Source organism: Mauremys mutica, chromosome 6, assembly GCF_020497125.1.
Source record: "Mauremys mutica isolate MM-2020 ecotype Southern chromosome 6, ASM2049712v1, whole genome shotgun sequence".
Taxonomy (NCBI): domain Eukaryota; kingdom Metazoa; phylum Chordata; order Testudines; family Geoemydidae; genus Mauremys; species Mauremys mutica.
In genome coordinates this window covers 73,872,055-73,890,344 of record NC_059077.1, presented here as the reverse complement: position 1 = coordinate 73,890,344, position 18,290 = coordinate 73,872,055, and the positions used below count along the sequence as shown (strand labels likewise).

Sequence of the window (18,290 nt, the reverse complement as noted above, 5' to 3'; positions counted from 1 at the left end):
TGTGCGCAAACTCTGTGGAAAGGAGAAAATTTTCTGGGAGCAAAGCTCCCTATTGCTTAGTGACACTTAAAGTGACAGCATCAGCTTGAAATTTGAGGTGAAGGGGTCACACTCCACTGTGGTGGTGGTAGCAGTGATGATGGCTTTAAGCCACCATTGAGCCCTCCTGATTCAGGGCTGTTCTGTGGTCCGTAAGAATATTTAGACCATTAGGTTAGCCTCCTGGGCTGCCCAATGGGCCACAGAATGACTCGGAATCTGTGCAATACTCCTGCCCCAGATACTACCCCAGCACACCCCCTATGCCAAGGCCTGTGAGAGTATAATTGGGAGGCAGCCTTATAGCTGCTGTCCACAATAGCTATGCCAAGGGAACCCTCCCCGACCAGTAGCAAGGCTGCTAAGGCCCCTTCACACTGCTCTGAGTCTTTTATGTAGAGTAAAGGGGCCAGAGCAGGAGCAGTTTTTTTTCCTTTTTAAATGAGAAGTAATTTTAGGTGCTATATCCAAATGCCCTTGCCAAGCTTTCAGATTTTACAATCCCATTTTCCTGGTTTTAGTTTTTATTAAATATTCATCTCTTCCCATGTGAAAGATCCATGCAAACAACAGGAGCAACTAACTGACTGACTGTATACAGTGAAACCCAATGTATGCAAAGTTCTGTTAAAAGCATGGAAAAAAATCTCATTTTTTTTTCAGTTATAGTCCTGTTACAAACAACACCCAGCATGGGGTAAAAATGTTCACAGAGAGAGTTAAGCTGAAGGTGTCCCTTTAAGTTTCTGTAAGAAATTCCAGAATATAAATTAAAGAGAGAGATGTGCAATTCATACTACAAACAGATCTGGTCCAGCTTATGAAACCAGATGCAGTGGTTAATAAATTCACCCAAAATTTAATGCCAAGATATTGCTATTTTGTCAACTGTTGGAACAAATGTAGGATGCCCTTTATGTGTGTATATCTATCTATATATACATATATATCTAATTACTTCAGTGTCTTTGTTTTATATATTAGTAGATTGTTAAACCAATTTCCTTAGGAAAATTAGCAAAGGAAGCATGGCTTTTATTTACTTACACCACATTTAATTGTCTAGAAATGCTAGCAGTAATTATAAATTGCTCACCTTGATTCTTCAGATTCTGTTTCATCAAAAGAACTAAAACAAAAATGCAGACAAATTAGATTATGCTTGCTTATAACAACATTAACATACAACTCCATATACAAAGAAAGCTGTTAATAACAGCTACGAAAGGAAAGACCCTTTATCTGGTCAGTGGCTGTGTAATGCAACGCAATTAATATGGAAGAACTCTCATGATTTTATTGTGATCACAGCTTCTAAGTGACAGCATGTATTTCACTGGAATAGATTCACATGCATAAATATATAAAAGTGAAGGGGTACAATTCCACTGAGAGATTCTGGTTGACATCATTAACTACAAGAGAAGAGTGTCAAGCAGCTTGTCCCTAACTCACCAGAGCGGGCATATGTACATTTTTTGGGGGGATAATAAAGTTAGCACATTTATGTTTCATATTATTATTGACAGCAGCCTAATGGATAACATTACACTAGCTATAAGTGAAGTATGTTTGCTGTTATATGAGCATTTTCAAACCAATATCAAGTGTATGATAAGCAAAGTAAACCCTACATATCTTAAAGAGATTCTGTATGTACTGAATGTGAACAATGATTTCCCAAGTTCTGTCTGGAACTACAATTACAAGGTTTTATGAAAAATCATGACCCAAATCTAAGTCTTTTTGGAAACACCCATGTAAGGGAGTACAAAAGGCTATGAGGCTGCCTTGAGAGTTTCCTTTGCATTCTTATGCTGGGGTGGGGGCAGGGTTTACTACAGCGTGGAAGAAAGCAAAGACCTGACTCACAAACCCTGTCCAAGATCCCTTGCCTTCACAATGGTTCTGGTATGCTGTGGCTCTAGCCCCATTGACTGACAGCACAGTTCTACTGGCAACTTCCTTGACCACAGTTAGGCTTTGGGAGTGAGATCCTTATGCTCGCTCCAGCCACTGTACACCAGGTAAAAGGGCTGTAGCGGAATAAAAGGGTTCCAAAACCCCCAGATCTGCGTGGGGAAGGGTTCCCTGGTGCAGGAACTGTGGAAGACAGTTATAAGGCCACTTTCCTAGGACCATCTCACAAGCCCTGGCATGCTAGGGAAAGGGTCGTGCAGGGCCGCAGCACACAATACTGTGGGGATTCCAGACAGTGATGCAACCTGTAGGGGAGCCAAAAAAGGGCTGTCTAAATTACTTTGGGATCTGCTCTGCCTGCGGGTAGGCTCAGGACAGGGATGGCACAAACATGGCTTTAAACCTCTTTACCCACCCTCCTTCCCCAAGGCTATGAGTTCTGTGTTGCACCTCTTAGAGGCACAGCAGAGAATTGCACCCTAAGAGTGGAAAGTACAGCAGAATGGAATATAATTTGACTATATTATTCTGGGAATCTCTGGTATACTGAAGGGAGGATAACGTGCATCTTCATGCCCCCTTCATCCAAACCAACCCTGAACCCTTTCCTGGAAGAGAACTGTGGACACTGGTATAGTCTATGCCACCACGGAGATAGGGGAAGCCAGGCACTGAGGGTCACCAGTTACAACTGGCACCCATATTAGTAAAAGCAGATTCCAAACCCTGCCCCATCCCTCCCAGACTGGAAATCTTGTGGATTTATTTAAAAAAAATTTTTGGTAGGTATTTCAAAGATCTGTTAGACAATCCCATTTTTTTTTATCTTACTCACATCTAAGCCTGTTTCTGCTTTGCTTTCAATGGATATACAATAAATTTCACCCTTCTGTCTTTGTACAGGATGTATTTTATTTTACTATCTTTTATACTACGCAAATATACCCACAATGAAACTAATGCTCCTTTTAGTTATAGTGGTGTAAGTTAACAGCAAGTCCATTTTAAATCAATGGTGTTAAATCATAAGAGAACTAATACAGTGCAAAAGGAGAATCAGCTCTGTCTTGTTTTTCTGTACATTTGGAGTTGTTTTAGTTAATGTGTTCTTACCCATAACTTTCCGCCTTTGGCAGAGAAGGGACATGCCGAACATTCAGGAAGTCTAGAAATATTTTGGGGAGATCTTCATTTTCTAAAATGATAGTCTGTAATACAGAAAATACACAATATCGTTCAGTTCTTTTCTCTTTCTTTTTATTTATCCTCTAACAATAACTTTTAATAAGTAAACCACAATTACTCCAATTCTTTTCTAGTCACACAAGTTTACTAAAGTAAACATCTTCCAATACATGTTACTAAATTCTGAGATTATGTCAGATTATGGTGATGCAACACTGTCCTTTCCCATGCCAGTATCAGTGACAAACATTTACCCAAGAAAAGGTTTACTATAAGTTTGAATCTTAAATTTGATTTTTGGTACACTCATTTCAGAATAAAATTTTGATTTTGTTGTTCCCTTTTAAAATCAAAATCAACAGCAGCACATGCTTAATGACCTCAGCTACTTCATTTCCAGCGCTTGAAAGTATCCCATCCATCATGGCAGAAGGAAAAAGGAACTCTCCTGTGTGTTCATGGGCTTACTCAGTGTTATTAATGCAAGATTTAGGGAATGTTAACAAGGTGAGTTGTTTGTTTGGCTTGACAAATTGGCTTACAATGCACTGGTCACATCTATAGTGCGGTCACCAATGACAAAGGCCTGGTGAAAGAGCTACTATCTAGATCTGCCATACTATTCCATATTAATAATGTATGGCTTGGAATCCATTTCCCTTCCCAAATATTTTCACCAAACAGATGATTTATAGTTTTATGAGTAAATTAGTAAATTAATTAGAAATAGATTTAATAGAAAAGGACACAACAGGTAAATGGGATTTTTAAATACCCATTCACAATGAGAGACAGGCTGATTTTTTAAGAACACGATAGACTTCTACAGTTTTATAGTAACTGGTAGGAGGTAGTTAGTAGCTGGTCTCCACTCCTCACATAAGACAAATAAAATAGTTCACAAATACATGTCATGGTTTCTCTGGAGGATTAAGGCCCTATTCACTTGTCACTCATACTGCTGAACATCTCCACTTGTTACTACAAAAGCCATACGGATGTATGGTACTTAACAGATAAAAGGCATAGTCACTCCGCTGAGGGGCTTTCCATCTCAGAGGCCTAATCCAGCAAACAATGCGTATGAGTAAAGTTTGATCAAAGGAAACTACTCACACAAGTAAAGCTGCATACTGTGCTTGCAGGACTGGGCCCTTGGTTAGAACAGAACCATTGTGATAGGGTGAGAAAACAAGAGGCAAGGGTTGGTAAGGGGAGGGAGCATTACATTATACAACATTCCTATTGTATGTAATCTAACCTTATACAATACAAAAGCTTAATTCTTCTATTTGGTTAATGTAGTGCAGTAGTACATGTGGGGCAAGAGCAATTCAACTATTTGTGTAACAAAAAACCGAGTTCAGATTTACAAACATTACCATAAAATATGGATAGACTTAAAAATAGAAATAAATGTTAAAATAAGATATCTGCACATCAGTTCTTTTTTTACTCTTCTTTCGGGACCTGAGTTCGGGATTCTGTATTTCTCTAGCAAGAGCTGATGTCATAACAACATGTTTAATAAAAACAACCCTCGATCAGAGAATGCAGCTCCCGAACTGTTTTACTGTGACACCACTTCTTACAAGAGAAACAAAGTTCTCAAGTGATGGCTGGTACAAAGCCTTTCAGTTCACCTTTAAATGAGGATGCAGCATTAAATGCTTCTTCATTTATATTCTGTGAAATCAGCACTATGGTGCTGCAAAATTCATCTTGCTCTGCATTCAAGTTATGCATGGGAGGAGGGGTGGAGGGGGATGCATATTCAAAGGACATGTGAATTGCATAACAATGTGCACTATTTGCTCAAACAAAAACAATTTACTAATATTAATCAATCTTGCACCAAAAATGGTGTGTGCAAGAACTGCTTCTGGGCATCTGTAATTTATGCATAATCCCTTAGTTTCACTTCTTGAGTTTTTCATACACCATGTTAGAGCAATTTGAGTGACTTGGTGAGGTCGGCTGCTGGTAAATTTAGAAGAAAGAAGAGATGGTGGGGGGAGGGAAAGCACATGTCACTGAACAAGAGAAGTTGTTCTGATGATGCTAACATGTTACTGAAGCAAACTTATTTGTTTTTGCTGCTGCTCACTCAGTTATTCCAAGTCAAATCAACCCAAGCCTGGACAGCTAGTTATACAGCGCCCCTGATTTAATTAAATTTATTTAACTGCAAGGTCTCCGATGGACATTATTTCCTTAGACATTTCAGGATCTTACTCCTATTAGTTTAGCACCTGTTCAAGTCCTTTATTTTGGCAACCAGCAAACCTGAAACTGCAGAACTGCAAGCCAGACAGACATAACCCACCTTGATTTGATGTGGCATTTTGTCAGACTGTCATGAAGCAATGAAATACAAATATTTTGATACGGTTTCATTGAACTACAGTACATTTTCCAGATAATGCATGCCAAAAAGTCATAGCTATATTTTAAATACACCTCTACCCAAATTCGGCTGTAATGTGGTAAAGCAGTGTTCCGGGGGGGGGGGGGGGGCGGGGCGGCGCACTCCGGTGGATCCAAGCAAGTTCGATATAACACGGTTTCACCTCTAACGCGGTAAGATTTTTTGGCTCCCGAGGACAGCGTTATATCGGGGTAGAGGTGTACTTCCAGAAACATTAAGGAATAAATCATGACATTCTGGAATAATCCTAACTTGGGATCAAATTCTCTGCTGGCCCAACTCCATTGACTTCAGTGGAACTGGGCTAGTAGAGAATTTGGCCCTTTGATTTGTATGCCATATAGTGGAAGAGCTGCAAGAGAAACTGAAAACAGGGAAAGACGGCAAGGATGACAACTAACCAACATACATACGTAACAATTTAATCTTTGCTGTATTTCTTTTAGACTTGCAATTAAAAAAATTAATCAAATAAGTAGGGGCTACAATCATAACTAGTTCCATTTACCTGAACAACCAATGCAATCAGAAATTTTTGACTCTCTCGTTTAGAAAGTTATTTAAAGAATGCTTATATTACAAACCATATTCTCCTTAATCTTTAGACAACAGATAAGCAGAAGTGCTTCTTCTTGACTATGTGATAAAATTAGTGATAAAACACATACAAATAAACCCATTTTTCAGTCCAGTATGTAGTTATACATTTTAGATAGGAGCACAGTGAGCTATGTAAGACTTCTGTTACAAACTCCAAGACATATCTATGAAACAGGAAAAGATCACAGTAGGGTTATATATTAATGTCTGGATTTTTCAATGTGCCGTATTTAAACTCTACTTAGTAAGACCATAGCTAGTCCAGTTCCAAACCCTGTGCCGTTTTAACAAGCTGATTTAAGGAACAAAAGCAGCATATATGTTCTCTCCCTAAAATGAGAAGAGAACTAAAATACATAAGCCTACTGAAAGCAAATAATTTAGGAAGTGACTCCAGAAATACATTTTTCAAATTGGTCAATTCTATCTGTGTCGAGTATCATGTTTTCTTCACATATTTTAAAAAGCTGTTTACCAATTCCTGCCATATTTTAATAAGCTACTGCATGCTCCTGAAAAATATAACACTGGAAATACTAGTGTTTACATCATTAGAAATGTCTTTTTTATCAAAAGGGTGCAATTATTATTATGTAACACTAAAATCCAGATTTTTCTACTTTATCAGCTTCATAAAATCATGTTCCCTCAGGATGTCATTGATTAGTTGCACATGTTCTTTCAGTGACATCCCAAATTCTTAATTGTCAGTTATCTTTTCTCCTTCAGTAAGTAAAACGTAGTCACAAAACTGCAGAGGGACTTGTTCTGCCTTAACCTTAGCTAGATGCCATCATGCAGTGGAAAACAGTGCTAAAATATCACAGGATAATGCTCTCCAACAAGGGAGACATATAAACAGCATAATGATTTCCCACGAGTTTCCTTTTTAGAAAATTGTCACTAAAGCCAGCATAAATGGTGACATATCTTCACAGAGGACACTGTGAAATCGAACACTGGCATTCTAGTTAGGTCCAAACCTACTCATCAGCCAATTATAACAGTAACTGAACATCTTGTTGAAAACTTGGACAAGACCAGTTTGCTAACCTTCCAAGATTGTGCTACAGGAATGCATTGTTTTCACTGATTGATTATTTTTTAACAAAATAGTTTTAAAAATTCATTGCTTCCAATCATCTATCATAGTTTCTCAAGATCTGTGGAACACCTTTTAGTCAGGAGAGTCAGTATTGAGAGCTAAGTTGCAGAGTTTCTAAGAATCCTTAAAGCTTTTTCCTTTCATTCTGGTTTAGTCTGAGATGCCCTATTGTTAGGGTGAAAAAGTTCATGACAGTTTTTCCTCTCTTCACAAGGAAGGATGCTTCACAATACCTAATTCAGTGGTGCAGCTAAAAATGGGGGAGAAAAAAATCAATATATCCTAGCTACAGTAAGTAGGCCGGAGCGTCAGTCTCCACTGGGACTAAAACCTACAAGCTTTTAGAGTGCTTTAGAGTCTATATTCTTCTATTTACCTGCTTTCCAGCAGCTGCTTACACAGTCCCATGAAATGATAAAAAGGTTAACAAAAGAACATATTAAACTAAAAAGAAGTAGACTACATGAAAGAATCTGGTTTCTAAGAATGATCTTTTCTTTTCCTGAAAAAGCAATAGCAGATATGCTTTTGCTAATCAGAATGCTTGCTTCTTACCCAGCATGGTTCCATAGTGAAGAATTTCACTCTTCTTCAATAAAGCCTATTATTGTATGCTGTTCCGGGTCAATATTATTTTCACTCTATATAATTAACATACTTAGAAGCACACGCTCCTCCCCCCGAAAAATGTTCTTCAGCAAAATGTGAATGCATAAGAATAAAAAGAGGTATAAGAAGAGGCACTGAAACACTTAAATGTGTATAGAAAATGCAAGAAATATAGAAAATATGCAGGAGGAAGTAGAAGTGATGCTAAATGGAAAGCACAACCTTAGTGGACATAAATTTAACTAAATTCTCATAAACGGAACGTTAAGAGTGATGCATGCAATCCATGAAGGAGGGACAGAAGGGGGACAAAAAGTAGATGGAGGATACAAGCCCCTAAGCCAGGGGTGGAAACCTGAGCCTGAGAAGGAGGCAGAATTTGCCAATGTACATTGCCAAAGAGCCACAGTAATTCGTCAGCAGCCCCCCATCAGCTCCCCCTGCTCTCAGTGCCTTCCACTCACCAGCAGCCTCGCCAATCAGTACCTCTCGCCCCGCAACTCCCGATCAGCTGTTTTGTGGCACGCAGGAGGCTCTGGGGGAGGGCATAGCAGGCTCAGGGGAGGGGCGGGAAGGGGTGGAGTGGGGGCAGGGCCTGTGGCAGAGCCAGGGGTTGATCAGTGAGCACCCCCCAGCACACTGGAAAGTTGGCACCTGTAGCTCCAGCCCCAGAGTTGGTGCCTATACAAGGAGCCGCATATTAACTTCTGAAGAGCCACATGTGGCTCCGGAGCCACAGGTTGGCCACCCCTGGCCTAAGCATTTACAAACCCAGTAAGGGATAGTCTGATAATCATCATAGCAGTGATATGCTGTACTTTGAAATGAAAAATAAACTGCAGGGGGCAGTTGACTCAGATCCCCAGGACTGTAGGATAGTGGAAACGTTCCTGAGCCAACTATTAGACTTTCAGATTACTATACTCTTGGGGAACTTAAACTACCTTCTGGATCACAAATATGGCCTGACATCAATAAAAAAAAACCAAAACCTCTTAGGGTATGAAGAGTAGAACTGAACCAGAAAGAAGAGAACCCAAATAGTGGTGAGACCATTGCTGGATCTACAGTAATGGTAAGCTGAAAGCTCCACGCTAGTGACCACAAGGTATTTAATAATATTACTCGGCACTTATCTAGACTTTCTAGTTTCAAAGCACTTTACTGAAATGAATTACTTTACTTAGACTAAATACACAAACAAATAAGTTAAGTGACAGTAATAGCTGTATTATGTAGAGGTTTAATAACAGGTTTTTGGCACCACTTTATTTTTAGATAGTGACTTCATAATGGCTGTGTATGCAACTAGTAGTCCAAGTACATTCCACATGTAATCAAATATACAATATTATTTTAAGGAAACAGCATGGACAGGAGGTAATATTAAAATCTATGAGTGTAGAAGAACATGAGAGTAATCTGAAAAGGTAGAAAAGGGAAGGCGCAACAGACAGTTACTCTGAAAAATAAAAGCTAAAGGAACAAAGTGGTCAACATAACTTCATGAGGGACTAGAGCAGGGGTTGGCAACCGGTGGCTTCCGGCTCGCCAGGGTAAGTTCGGCCGATCGCGGCTCCCACTGGCCGCGGTTCGCGGTCCTAGGCCAATGCGGGAGGCAGGAAGCCGCGGCCAGAACATCCCTCGGCTCGCGCCGCTTCCTGCCTCCCGCATTGGCCTGGGACCGCGAACCGCGGCCAGTGGGAGCCGCGATCGGCCGAACTTGCCGACACGGCAGATAAACAAACCGGGCCGGCCCGCTGGGGTGCTTACCCTGGCGAGCCGTGAGCCACCGGTTGCCGACCCCTGGACTAGAGGGTTAAAACAAATCTCTCCTAGAAATTAAGAAGTTGATGGAATCAAGCAAGAATGCTGAGTAGCTAAATGAAAAAAGATAAGGGCAGCAAAAAAGCAGAATAAGTTAATGCTATTCAAAATGGTTAATGTTAATAAAGGCTTTTATAAATATATCCCGGGAAAAAGTAGTAGAGAAAGCAGGCCATTAGTGATGAAGAAAAACAAAATCAACACTGATTTTGCCTGAGGTGCGAACATGGTTTTTAAAAGTCAACCTCTAACAACAAAAGAATAGACAATTAAGAAGTAATTAAGATCTTGTCAGCACAGCTTCTGACAACAAGCAGGTACTAGAATACATGAGAATATATATATATATATATATTACACACAAGCTTCAGTACATCCAGAAGATATGCATCCTAGGGTGTTAAAGGAAGTAGGTAATTATGTTTGAAAAGTCATGGGCGAGGATGGGGAAAAAACAAATGTTTTACCAGGCTTTTAAAAAAAGAAACATGAGAAAAAAAACACAGAGTAGGTATGAATTTGTAATATTGCATGGAGGCAAAAGAATAAAATAATCACTGCAGTTTTGGCTGAATGCACAGAACCTTCCCATTATGGAACAGTGTAGTAACAGTCCCTCTCCCTAAGGCAAAATGTGTGTACAGTTCTGATCATCTTAATATCAAAGTTGTTGGAGGGCATTTAAAGAAATGCAACGAAGATATACAAGGGATAAGAGAAATGAAGAAAGATTAAAAGAGCTAAATACATGTTATATACAAATAAACTTCATTAAAAGAACATTATTCAGGTTGCAAAGTCAAATATTCAAAAATTAGGAAATATGATTGCTGTAACTGCATGCGGGTCCTTGTCTGCCTGGCCATGAGAAAAGGGGTAATTGCCCCTTTAAGGGCTCTGTGTGCAACTGTAGCAGAGAGGAAGGAAGGAGAAAGTTGACCTGGACAGAGCAGGTAGCAGCAGGAAGCAGTGCTGTTAAGGAGCTGAGCTGTGCCCCCAAGCCCAAGAGAGAGGCATCTGTGGTTACAGTCACTGTCAGCGCTGGCTAGAGGAAGGGTACCTCTGCCCATACATTGCGATGAATCTTCCACAAGTCTAGGGAATGGTTCACCTGCTGAGGAACCGACACCAGCTTGTCTAGACTGGGCCTGTTTGATGAGTAAACTGTTGTGAGCCACCCCAGAAACAGCAGAGGTGTAACTTCGCATGCTCTGTCACAAAAGTGCAAGTGGCCATTTGACCCAGAAGTCGAAGGCAGTTTCTGACTGAGGTCTGGGGGCTGTCTTGAGTTGTTTTGATGAGGCTCAATAATGTCTAGACCTGTCCATGGGAAGAGATGCTCTGGATGCCAGGGAATCCAGATGAAGTGCCCCTATGAGAATTGTATATTCTGAATGGGTGTTAGTGTGGATTTTTCTATGTTCAAGCTGGAGGCCCAGGTCGAAAACCAAAAAAGCACTGTCCTTGAGAATTGACTCTTGAGTAGCCAATCGCTGACATACGGTAATTCCACTATAGTCTGGCGATGGAGGTAGGCAGCCGCTGCCAACAGAACCTTTGAGAATACTCTTGGAGCTGAGGAGAGCTGAAGGGGAGCACTTAACACTGGAAATGATCTTGGCCTACCACAAATCTTTTAGAGGAATCTTTTGTGAGACGGGTGCATCGCTATATAGAAGTATGCATCCTGGAGTTCAAGGGCTGAAAACCAATACCCTGAATCTAGAGAAAGAAGTATAGTTGCCAGGATCACCATCCTGAATTTCTGGGGTCTCACAAATCTGTTTAGGCACCTTAGATCTAGAAATGGTTTCCATCCTCCATTCTTCTTTGGTATGAGGAAATAGTTTGAACAGAAGCCCTTTCCCCTACATTGAGCAGGTATCAGTTCTATTGCTCCTAAATGAAGAAGGGTGTTTACTTTCTGCCTCAGCAGGGGCTTGTGAGGGGGTCGATGAAGAGGGACAGGGAAAGGGAATGAGGAGGAGGAGGAAGGGAGGTAAAGTGGAAGTTGCAGCTCAATGATATAACTTTCAGCACCAATTTGTCTGAATCAATACACTCCCACGCATGCTGGAAGTGGGAAAGTTGGTTTCCAAATGGGGGAAACTGGGCAAAATAGTGAAGCTGACAGGCTAATGAGGGGTGGGAATTCAAAACCTCAACTGTCCCTTTGATGATATTGCCTGTTGTGGAGCCAAATCAGTTGGGTTAGAGTCTGTTTCTCTGGAACCTGTGCCGGTTGCTAGGGAAGGGGTTCCATCGGTGTCTGGAATCCAGAGAACTGTATAGGGTGGGATCTTTAAGCTGTTTGCGATCTACTGAACTTCCGTTTGTTTGCAGGAGTACAGATGCCTAACGAGCATCTTATTGTGTCCCTGGAATCTTTAAGGGTAGGTGATGACTCATCAGTGTACTCTGCAAACAACTTCTATCCATCAAATGGGAGATCCTCAACCATATTTTGAACGTCCCTGGGAAGGCAGACAATTGCAGCCAGGAAGCCCTATGCATCTCCATCGCTGCAGAGATGGAATGGGCTGCAATGTCTGCAGCCTTGTGTGCCTCTTGTAAAGATGTCTGTGCCAAGAACTTTCAGCAACAGTGGCTTGGAATTGTTCTCTCTGATCTGGGGGAAGGTGCTCAATAAATGACCCAAATTTCATTTGGCTGGTAAAGTTGTACTTAGCCATCAATGCTTGGCAATATGCAATATGAAATTGCAGCGTACCCAATGAGTAGGCCTTCCTTCCCAAGAGATCCAGACACTTTTGATCTCTGTTGTATGGGGTAGATTTATAATGGCGTTTTTTGTCCCACTTGTTCACCATATCAACAGCTAGAGAACTGGAACATGGGTGGGAGAAGAGGATTCAGAGTCCTTGGAGGGACTTAATATTTTTCTGTCAGCCCTCTTACAAGTGGGTGTCACTGTAGCTGGGGTTTGCCAGATGGTTCTATTGGGTTTCAGTAGAGCCTTGTTAATGAGGAGGGCAATTCTAGATAGCGTCGCAGCGTTCAGAATGTCCAGTCGCTTGTACTGTTTTTTTTTATCTCCTCAAGGCATATGTGCAGAGAGTCTGCTACCCACTTCACAAGGTCTTGGAACTTGCGAAAATCATTGGCTATAGATGGGGGGTGAAGAGGCATCAGGGCCTCATCCGGAGAAGAGGACAAAATGGTGGTCTGAGGCGTTGCTTCTTTGTCCACCCTGGACTCCTGCTCCTCAAATGTTTTCTCCTGCTGCTGGGGAGGTCTCCCTATCATCCCAATCGGATAGGGTCAGGGTCCTAGAGAACTGCCAACAATAGATTGCCTAGGGATCCCAACATGGCCATGGAGGCCCATACTCAAAGAAAAAGGAAGTGATATAGTTATTGGATAATATAGGATTTAGAGGAAACCTTTCCTTAAGGAAGCTGGGGAAGTTGGGTTTGGGGATCCTACATCTGGTACAGGAAGGAGCTGATCCCCCTCCTTTTATATGCCATTTAACCCTCATACGGAGGGTATGGGATTCCAGGACTGGGATGGCTGGGACCAGGTTGGGGATTGTGTGGAAAGAATTACCTGCACTGAAAAATGTATTGCTGGATATTTTAATTGAATAAAAGTTGTGGCCTGATTTAACCACATCCATTTCCTCCTGTCTTTCCTCCAGCGTGGCTGGACAATACCAGATTTACAGTTGTCTGTGCAACTGAATTCTGACTCCTTGTGTGTTCACTGAATGAGGCCAGGGCCCCGTGGAAAAAAACAGCAGGTGATCATGTAACTAAAGACTGTCATAATGCATATGAACAAAGGGGCCAAATTAAGGTTGTACAAGAAACCTTCATTCTGGTCATTCCTAACTTTCAAGAGTTTGAATAAATAATGTTCTTTAATGCATTTTTGGTGGGTAATTATCTAGCTTTTTTTTAATAACCCCTCCATCATACATATTCAGCAGGGTTAATCTCTGAATCGTCAACACTGCAGCACATACTTTTTGGCTGAAATTTTCCATGCTCCTCTCTGGCTGAAGATTAATTTATTTTTCAGAAGGGTTGAGCAACATCCTCTCACTTATATTTGAGTTTTGTGAAAGTCACTAGAACACACTTTTCCCATTTTCCCAAACATTCTTGTCACGTAAATAGTCCTTAATGAAGAGTACATGCACAACCAAGTTTGAAAAAATAGGTTCACAGAAGGAGTCAGACCTCCCTGTCACTATTTGCATGGAGAGAAGCCAAATCCAGGAGAACCACATTCCTGCATTCAGAAATAGGGAGCTCTTCCCCAATCCTACAGAGGCTCCTCTGCCAGTGCAGCTGTATTTAGATTAAATATAAATATTGTAGCATGTTGTATATTGTTAGTAAAATAATGTGTAAAAATGTGTGAATTCAACTGGACTATAGTTTAAAAATGGCCCTGAAACGGCAGTTCTCTCATTAGAAATATGTTCCACACCCTTAACTCCACAATATCCATTTTATGGTTATGGGCCTTGATGAGGGTCAGGTGGGAGGTTAAAAATTATAAACAACTTCTAAGAAAATGAGATTACTATCAACAATACCGACAACTTCATACATATGCACACAAGCATGACAAGACCCAGAAATATTTAATTCACTCATTTACATCGTTCCCTATGCTAACCACAAAGCACTGCAGCAAAGATGCAATTCAACTCCACAGGAACTTTTCTTGTTTTGTCTCCCTGATATTTCCTTACTAGAGGTTTTGGGTCAGAATAAACTTCTGAGAAATGATGTGACATTCCCTTTGAAACTAATTACATTAAGCAGCAGGTGCCCACACCAAGTCAGAAAAAGAGAATATAGAAAGAGTAGGGAATTCACTGCACTTGGGGTTAACACAGTCATTTCCAAAGAGATACTTCAAGCCTGAATCTCCACAACTTCACTAGTTATGTCATTTGTGCAGAGATAAAGTAGGGATCACTCAATTAACAAAAAACATGTAGGTGTGTATGAATATTTGTATCTCATCAGGAAAATGGTAGCACACACAGCACAAAGTATCTGGTTGAATCCAGAGTCTGCGTTTTTCATTATAATTTGTAATGTGTTAGGGAATCCACTGAAAGAAAATGAGTATACCCAGTTTTAAAAATTCTGGAGCTTACTTCAAGTTTTCAGGATCTTTCAAAAAGCAAACTAACACTCATGTTGCATTCAGAAAAGGCTACTTTAGAAATTTGTCTGTCTGTGCTAAGCAAAAGTAGTAAATAATTCTATTTTTTTCTAAAGTGGAATTTATCAGTTTAACAGAAAATACTACTGTATACTATTTTGTGCAATCTGAATTCTGGAGCTCATTATGTAAACTGTTTTCACAGGAGTAGAGCCAGTAGGAAAGTCTATGGAGTGCTTTTAAACTCTGGAGGGCTGTGGGAGCTACAAAGTTTGGGGAAAACAGAAGTTATTTTCCCTTTATACAAATTTTTATGACTCAGATATAACAGGAATAAAGTGAAAATGTTTTCATGATGAAAACAGTTTTATAGTAGAAAAGAACTGTAACCATGAAATGCCTTTTAGTAACTTTTAGATTTGTCCAGCTATACTGGATCACATTAAATTAGCTCTTGTTTAGATTAGTTCTTATGTTTAAAACATTTCCCTTGTCCCATTAGAAAGTGACATCTAATTAAAGTGACAACAATGCAGCAATGCTACACTGACAGCACTAACTCTGATTCAAAAGCATCTGCTTTCTGAATGACTAAAAAGGTTTAATCTCTGCAAAATAAATAATTTAAAAAAATTGCTAATCACTACATTTTAATAATATTTCTCTATTTACTATGGTGGTTGTAATCCTTTACCCTCCTATAAGTGTTTTGAAACAAACTGCTGACACGAAAGGTTAGTAACATCTAACTAGTCTGGGATGGATCTTCTGAAACAAGGTAGCATTATACAGACAGAGAGCAGAAATAAATGTAAAGATGTGTCAAAGCATATGAAGCAACCCTTATTGTTTAAAAAAGTTAACTTGGAAGTTTATACATACAGTGTAAAAGTAATAGATTAAAACTCTTTGATAAAGACCAAAATAAAATTATGCTACGAAAAGTTATTTGTCAATAGGTGATTGTGGGGACAGTATAGAAGGCATGCTTTTAAACACTGATGATTATTTAAATTGAAAAGGAGAAGAATATAAGGGGACATAAGAGAGAAGCAAATAACTAACAATTTAGTGGTAACTGCTCAAGTGCTTTTATTCTCCAGGACCAATAATACAAGAGCAAGGAGATACTCAAAACAAAATAGCAACCAATTTAAAATGAAGACCAAACATGTAACAGTATAGTCAAACTGAGGAAGTCACTGAAGCAAGAACTAAGAGATGAACCAAAAGTTTAGCAAGATTAAAAAAATCAGACAGACATTCATGTTGTGACAGGTACTGTAATCACATGCAGTATCTTTGAAGACCATATTGTATTAAATCTATGAATGGTTTATGTATGACTGTGTTCTACTCCATGTGGGAGGGTCACTACAGCTCTCTCAAGAACTAAAAACAATGGGAAGTGATCACTGAGACTAAATGACTCTAGAGATGTACCACCATCTGGAGTGGTTTGCATATACTGGTTCAAGCCAGGTTTTCCAGAGACAAACAGACAAAGAAAGGATTTTTGATATGAAACAATGAGTCTGAACTTACATAGGGCCTTCTTTCTGATATAGCAGATAGACTGGACCTTCTGTCTGAGGGGGCACTAACTCTTGTGGATGTGTTGGAAAGACTTTGACCTGCTAGGGCCCCAGAAGACTGATTGTATGTTTACTGTGTGTTTAAATCTGTTTATTGTTGTTGGGGGCGGGGTTGGTATGTTTTCTCTGTAGTGCTTTTGCCTCAAGAATAAACATGCTTGCTTACAAAGAGCTGTATGGTAACTTGTAACTGCAGGCAATACACTGTTTATAGCCCTTGGAGAGAGAGCAACTGACAGGGGCTGGCCTTTAGGCTCAGTGGCTTGCTGGGGATAATACAATGGATGGCAGGTGGAAAGCCTTTAGCTTGCTGGTCATAACACAGTATATTCTGGTTATAAAGCCTTAACGGCTCCTGGTCAGAAGGAAGTGCTACAAGAGTCCCTGCCAAGAGAATGGTGATGGCTGGAGCCCTGAGCCCTATCTGGGCACTTCTGAAGTGGACCATGGTGGGTGGAGGTGGAATACAGGTGCAGTTACCCTGTAACTATGACACATTACCTAAAGTAATAAGTATCGGAGGGGTAGCCGTGTTAGTCTGGTTCTGTAGAAGCAGCAAAGAATCCTGTGGCACCTTATAGACTAACAGACGTTTTGCAGCATGAGCTTTCGTGGGTGAATACCCACTTCTTCGGATGCAAGTAGTGGAAATTTCCAGGGGCAGGTTTATATATGACTTCAAAGAGAAACTGCTGAGCTCCAGTTCATCTGCAAATTTGACACCATCAGCTCAGGATTAAACAAAGACTGAATGGCTTGCCAACTACAGAACCAGTTACTCCTCCCTTGGTTTTCACTTAACTGCTAGAACAGGGCCTCATCCTCCCTGATTGAACTAACCTCGTTATCTCTAGCTTGCTTCTTGCTTGCATATATAAACCTGCCCCTGGAAATTTCCACTACTTGCATCCGAAGAAGTGGGTATTCACCCACGAAAGCTCATGCTGCAAAACGTCTGTTAGTCTATAAGGTGCCACAGGATTCTTTGCTGCTTCTAAAGTAATACGTATCTTCACCAATTAGGTCAAGAAGCAGAGGGATCTTAACACTCATGCTTCTAAATATAAGGTAATTCATTTGTGGAGCCTGGAATGATATGTTCTTTCCAGGTTAATATACTGGCCAAAGCCAGGCCGGTTTTTGTTCTTTCTTCCTCTAAATCATCAAGTATAGTACACTGCCAGAGGCAAGGTACTGGACTTAGGTGGATGAAAATGTTTTGCTCCAGCATAGCAACTCCTATGTTCATGTGATGGAACATTTATTAGCACCCTTAATTTTAGTTTGTCTTTTGGTTACCTATGCTGCACTGAATGCTGTCAAACTTAATCGACACATTCTCTCACTAATATTTGATATGAAAAACTACCTGACTAAAAAAAGGTCTTCAAAGTATAATTTTATTCACTTCACTAACCTGCAAACCTAATAACTCTCACAAAAAATCCTGCAGTCTCACCTCACATTTCAGAAGAGATTTGATCCCAATGGCTTGGTTCTGTGAGGTACTGAGCAGCTCCTGTGGAAGCCATGCCACTGAGGTCCGCAGTGTGCATAATCAAGTCCAGTGTGTTGCAGCGAGGTTTCACACTACTAAGAAGTCAATACTTTTGCAAAATATATTGTGAAGCATTTGGCAATATACTGTATAGTGCTATGAACAAAAATCTAAACTACACTGATCAGAATGAATGAACAAAGTAGGTGTTCTGATGCAGCATGCTTGATTTTTAAAATAATCTTAGGTATTTGCTTACTTATGAATTCAATCTGTAAGGGATCTCTATAATGCATCTTACATTAGTGAGGTTCTACTGTTTTTAGAAATGCTAGA

At 40.2% G+C, this 18,290-nt stretch overlaps 1 protein-coding gene across 6 annotated transcripts in view; it reads right to left on the bottom strand.

The window, feature by feature from the left end:
- Window positions 1-18,290, bottom strand: part of SNX24 (sorting nexin 24) — a 136,763-nt gene that overhangs the window by 10,573 nt on the left and 107,900 nt on the right. For all 6 annotated transcript variants that reach the window (XM_045022058.1, XM_045022056.1, XM_045022060.1 and 3 more), the window contains exons 4-5: window positions 3,073-3,167; window positions 1,136-1,168 (exon numbers count right to left, since the gene is read on the bottom strand). In XM_045022058.1, coding sequence (XP_044877993.1) covers window positions 1,136-1,168; window positions 3,073-3,167 — 128 coding nt within the window. The remainder of the gene's footprint in view (window positions 1-1,135; window positions 1,169-3,072; window positions 3,168-18,290) is intronic.